Source organism: Aotus nancymaae, unplaced genomic scaffold (assembly GCF_030222135.1).
Source record: "Aotus nancymaae isolate 86718 unplaced genomic scaffold, 86718_ANA_hifiasm-v0.15.2.pri h1tg000028l, whole genome shotgun sequence".
In the NCBI taxonomy this organism is placed as follows: Eukaryota; Metazoa; Chordata; class Mammalia; order Primates; family Aotidae; genus Aotus; species Aotus nancymaae.
In genome coordinates this window covers 8,095,173-8,100,737 of record NW_026988441.1, presented here as the reverse complement: position 1 = coordinate 8,100,737, position 5,565 = coordinate 8,095,173, and the positions used below count along the sequence as shown (strand labels likewise).

The following is a 5,565-nucleotide window of genomic DNA, read 5'->3' as shown; positions in this document are numbered from 1 at the left end:
GGACTGGCAGAGCCGCAGGTAGCCCTGAGAATTAAACGCCGGCTCCCCCTGCAGTGGTTTGGGCTCCAGGCTGTGAGCTCCTCTGTCCGTTTCTGTCTCCCCGCGGGTCCTCGTCTCCCTCTCCCGCCTCCCGGGTTAGTCCGCTCCTGGCCGCCCTTCCCCAAGGAACACGAACCAGCACTCGGCATCTGGAGGAGGGGAGGTCAGGTTTTAATGTCCCAGTCCTCGGGCGCTGCCGTCCAGCGCCTGCCAGGCCCCGCGGCCGTGTGGCTCACTCAGGTGGTGGCCGGCCCGCATCATCAGGGCCTTCCGCGGAGGCCGCCCCGTCGTCCTCGGGTGCCAGCTCCACGTCCAGCTCCAGCTGCCCCATGTAGAGGCCCACGGCGCACGCCCAGAGCAGGCTGGCGGCCAGCACGGCACCCACGCCCGCGGCCGCGCCCCCCAGCGTCAGCTGCATGGGTCCCCGCAGCGCCGCCAGGCCCACTGTGTACGAGGCGCTGCCCCACACCACGCACAGGCCGCCCAGCAGGAAGAAGCCTGCGGGAGAGGCAGGGTAGTGCCAGGCCCAAGGTTGGGGGGGTTGGGGGAGGAAAAGGTATCCCGGGGTGTGGGGGATGGTCTGGAGCAAAGCCAGGATGGGGAGGAAGCCAGGAACAGCGGTAGGGGCTGGACTGCACCTTTAAGAATCAGATCGGAGGGGAGGGAACCATAGCCATATCCTGGGCCACCCACTCGTGGGCCTAGTGCCCATGGGAGGGGTGTCATCCAGTAAGGGAAGAATAGGGGTTCTGTACTTACTACTGGGGTTAGGATGGGGAGAGAGGCTACCCTCACTAGGGCAGAGGGCAGGGGCTGTGCATTCCCTGGATCCCTGAGGCGGGCAAGAGTGGGAGTCTGTACTCACCATAGGCTGCTTCCCGACCCATGTCACTCTGCATGAAGGAGATGACCCCAATGCCCGATGCCAGGAGGCCATTGCGGAACCAGGAGAGGAAGGCTGCAGGGAGGGGGATATGGGGGGATTAACATCACCTGCAACCCTGCCTCAATCCCCCTCACCCAGTCTAAGGGGCCTCCAGCTCCCCCACCCCGTCCCCCACACCCTTTCTGGCCACCACTTCAGAGCCCCTCTCCCCCAAACTCTGCAACACTAAGGATTCAAGGGCTGGGCACAGTGGCTCACACCTGTAGATCCCAGCACTTTGGGAGGCCGAGGCAGGCAGATCATGAGTCAGGAGTTTGAGACCAGCCTGCCAACACAGTAAAATCCCCATCTCTACTAAAAATACAAAAATTAGTTGGGTGTGGTGGCACACACCTGTAGTCCCAGCTACTCGGGAAGCTGAGGCAGGAGAATCGCTTGAATCCAGGAAGCAGATGTTGCAGTGAGGCGAGATCCTGCCACTGAACTCCAGCGTGGGTGACAGAGCAACACTCTGCCTCAAAATAAAAAGGATTCAAGATGATGGTTCCTGGCCGGGCCCGGTGGCTCACGCCTGTAATCCAAGCACTTTGGAGGCCAAGGCAGGCGGGTCACCTGAGGTCGGGAGTTCAAGACCAGCCTGACCAACATGGTGAAACCCTGTCTTAAAAAATAAATAAAATTTTAAAAAAATAATAGTTCCTGCAGAATGTGGGGAAAAATCTAGAACCAAAGTGGCTGAACCTCCAGACTCTTAGAAGCCATCTTGGGGCCGGGCGCAGTGGCTCACGCCTGTAATCCCAGCACTTTGGGAGGCCGAGGTGGGCGGATCACGAGGTCAGGAGATCGAGACCATCCTGGCCAACATGGTGAAACCCCGTCTCTACTAAAAATACAAAAATTAGCTGGGCGTGGTGGCACTTGCCTCTGGTCCCAGCTACTTGGGAAGCTGAGGCGGAAGAATCACTTGAACCCAGGAGGCAGAGGTTGCAGTGAGCCGAGATTGCACCACTGCACTCCAGCCTGGCGACAGGGCAAGACTCCATCTCAAAAAAAAAAAAAAAAAGCCATCTTGGCCAACCCCTTCCCTCTACGTGTACCCCTACAGCCTGCAGGCTCACTCCTTTCTCAGAACTCTGGGACAAACTGTTTCCTAACCCAAGCTGCTCTCTAGCTTGCCCCATCTTTCCTTCAAATGTCGCCATCTCCTACCGAGTATGGCCTGGACCAATCCCATCCACGTCCATCTCCAGTCAAGTCCCTGGTGTGGACAGCCCACTACATCCTATATCTGGATGCCCAGTCCTGGCCAGGTGAGGTGGCTCATGCCTGTAATCCCAGCACGTTGAGAGGCCAAGGCGGGAGGACTGTCTGAGCCCAAGAGTTCGAGACCAGCCTGGGCAAAAAAGCGAGACCCCATCTCTACCTAAATTAAAATAGCCAGGCGCGGTGGCTCACGCCTGTAATCCCAGCACTTTGGGAGGCCAAGGCAGGCAGATCACTTGAGGTCGCGAGTTCAAGACCAGCCTGACATGGAGAAACCCCATCTCTACTAAAAATACAAAATTAGCAGGGCGTGGTGGTGCATGCCTGTAATCCCAGCTACTCAGGAGACTGAAGCAGGAGAATCACTTGAACCTGGGAGGCAGAGGTTGTGGTGAGCCAAGATCGCGCCACTGCACTCCAGCCTGGGCAACAAGAGCGAAAATCCGTCTCAAAAAAAAAAAAAAAAAAAAAATTAAAATTTAAATAGTTGGGCGCGGTGGTGTGTGCCTGTAGCTCCAGCTAAGCAGGAGGCTGAAGCAGGAGGATGGCTTGAGCCCAGGAGTTCAAGGCTGTAGTGAGCTACCACTGCACCGCTGCACTCCAGCCCAGGTGACAGAGCAAGACGCTGTCATTTTAAAAAATTTTAAAAAAGGGCCGGGCGCGGTGGCTCACGCCTGTAATCCCAGCACTTTGGGAGGCCGAGGCGGGTGGATCACGAGGTCAAGAGATCGAGACCATCCTGGTCAACATGGTGAAACCCCGTCTCTACTAAAAATACAAAAAATTAGCTGGGCATGGTGGCGCATACCCGTAATCCCAGCTACTCGGGAGGCTGAGGCAGAAGAATTGCCTGAACCCAGGAGGCGGAGGTTGCGGTGAGCCGATGCACTCCAGCCTGGGTAACAAGAGCGAAACTCCGTCTCAAAAAAAAAAAAAAAAAAAAAAAAAAAGATAGCTAGTCTGCTCCATTCTGGACCTCGCCTCTGCTACAGGCCCCTCCCCCTGCAGCCTAGATCACCTCCCCTTCCAATCAGCTGAGAGGTTTTTCCCTATTGGTTGTCCCCTCCTCAAATCCTGAACTTGCCCCTCTTCTGCGGGGATCCACACTCCCGCTCTCTGCACAGTGGTGGCCCCTGCAATCAGAACAGATCCTTCTTGTATACAACTCCACAGACCCTAAGCTCTCCCTGGAAGCCCCTCTCCTCACGGCAGGCGCGATTCTATGAGGCTGCCTCGAGCAACCCGACAACTCCCTCCCATCCCTACTGCGCCCGGTTACCCGGGGTCCCCGTCCTCCCGGCAAGCCCGTCCTCTCTGCGGGCACCTGCGCTGTTGCAGCCTGCGCTTCCCTGCGCTCACAAGGAAGCCCTACTCGCAGCCGAGCCCGGGCCCTGTTTCCTGCAGAAGCCCCCGCCCCGTCGCGCTTCCAGGCGCGCCTGGGACCCCCGTCCCATCCACACCGCCCTCAACCCCAGCCACTGACCTGTCTCGTGCGCCTTCCGGAGGAGCCAGGCGTCTGCACGGTCCAGCTCGGACACCGGGGGCGGCGAAGCCCCGGCGCGGGGGCCGTGGCCAGGGGCAAAGGACCCCCGGGCGCCCCCGCTCCGGGGCCGCTGAGGCGGCAGTAGCGACCTCCGGAAGCGGAGACGGGCCAGGCGGGCGGCCCGAGCCCACCACCAGCCGCCTCCCATGGTTCGCACTACTGCCGCTGCGCGCCGTACCGCCCCACGGGTCTCCCGTAGGTTGCAACCCACGTCACTCAGGCTAAACGGCTTACCCATTGGCTATGCGCTCGCCATTCAGGCCCGGCGTGAACTGTCCATTGGTCGGAATGATAGTGATTTCCCCCGCTGTCATCTAGGCCGGTAGTGCGCGTCCCTCCTTGGTTTTGTCACTGGACTACGAATCCCAGAAATCATTGCACTCGGGGAAGGCCGATCTTCAGAAGCCGTAAGCGAGATGTCTGCAGGGACTTGTAGTTTTTATCCTTTTTTTTTTTTTTTAAACGAAGTACATGCTGAACACCTATTGTAGTTTGTATTAACAACGTTAATTCCAGTGGTGAGAAAACAAAATAAAACGTGCGGCACTTAATATAGAACCTTTGCAAAGTCTCCAGGATCCCAAAGAGGAGAGTACCAGTAATTACTACTACCATTTTGTTGTATTCCTCTCTTTTTTCTATGTAGATGTAAAATAAGATGCCACCTGACACATTAATTTTTCTTTTTTTCTTTCTTTCTTTTTTTTTTATTAAAGACAGGGTTTCACCATGTTGGCCAGGCTGATCTTGAGCTCCTGAGCCCAGGTGATCCGCCCGCCTCGGCCTTCCAAAGTGCTGAGATTACAGGCGTGAGCCACCACGCCAGGCCTAATTTTTCTTCACATAAAAATATATCGTGATCATTAACCCATGGCATTAATTTGGCGTGAGCCACCACGCCTGGCCCTGCAGCTCTATTTATTATGAGACCAAAAAAAAAAAAAAACCTTTAAATCCGTATCCTTCTGATCCTGTGCACTGGGAAGCCACAGAGGATTTATGAAGGGGCAGACAACGTTCAATTTATGCGTTAAGAAGATCCTTCTGGGCTGGGCGTGGTGGCTCATGCCTGTAATTCAAGTACTTTGGAGGCCAAGGCGGGCGGATCACCTGAGGTCGGGAGTTCAAGACCAGCCTGACCAACATGGTGAAACCCCGTCTTTATTAAAAAAAAAAAGGAGAAGAAGAAGATCCTTCTGTCTGGGCGTGGTGGCTCAGGCCTGTAATTCCAACACTTTGGGGGCCTGAGGCAGGTGGATCACTTGAGGTCAGGAGTTTGGGACCAGCCTGGCCAACATGGTGAAACTCTCTCACTACTAAAAATACAAAGATTAGCCAGGTATGGTGGCACACACCTGTCATCCCAGTTACTCAGAGGCTGAGGCACAAGAATTACTTGAACCTGGAAGGCAGAGGTTGCAGTGAGTCGAGATCTTGCCACTGCACTCCAGTCTGAGTGACAGAGCGAGGCTCCATCCCCCTCAAAAAAAGAAGAGCCTTCCCTGGACATAGCAGCCTGTAGTTCCAAGAAAAAAGAAAGAAAGAAAAATAAATAAATAAATAAGAAGATCCTGGCCGTGCGCTGTGGTTTATGTCTGTAATCCCAGCACTTTGGGAGGCCAAATCGAGTGGACCACCAGGTCAGGAGTTTGAGACCAGCCTGGCCAATACGGTGAAACCATGTCTCTACTAAAAATACAAAAATTTGCTGAGTGTGATGGCAGGCGCCTGTAAGTCCCAGCTACTTGGGAGGCTGAGGCAGAAGAATCGCTTGAACCCAGGAGGCGAAGGTTGCAGTGAGCCAAGATGGAGCCACTGCAGTCTAGCCTGGGCA

General features: G+C 55.7%; 1 protein-coding gene across 1 annotated transcript; it reads right to left on the bottom strand.

Moving 5' to 3' along the window:
* Window positions 1-189: 189 nt before the first annotated feature.
* TMEM160 (transmembrane protein 160) lies at window positions 190-3,889 on the bottom strand. The gene is made up of 3 exons (XM_012446757.2): window positions 3,672-3,889; window positions 905-997; window positions 190-537 (listed from the first exon to the last, which is right to left on the bottom strand). The coding sequence occupies exons 1-3, from the start codon at window positions 3,877-3,879 to the stop codon at window positions 272-274; spliced, it is 567 nt and encodes a 188-aa protein (XP_012302180.1). The 5' UTR covers window positions 3,880-3,889; the 3' UTR covers window positions 190-271.
* Window positions 3,890-5,565: the final 1,676 nt, after the last annotated feature.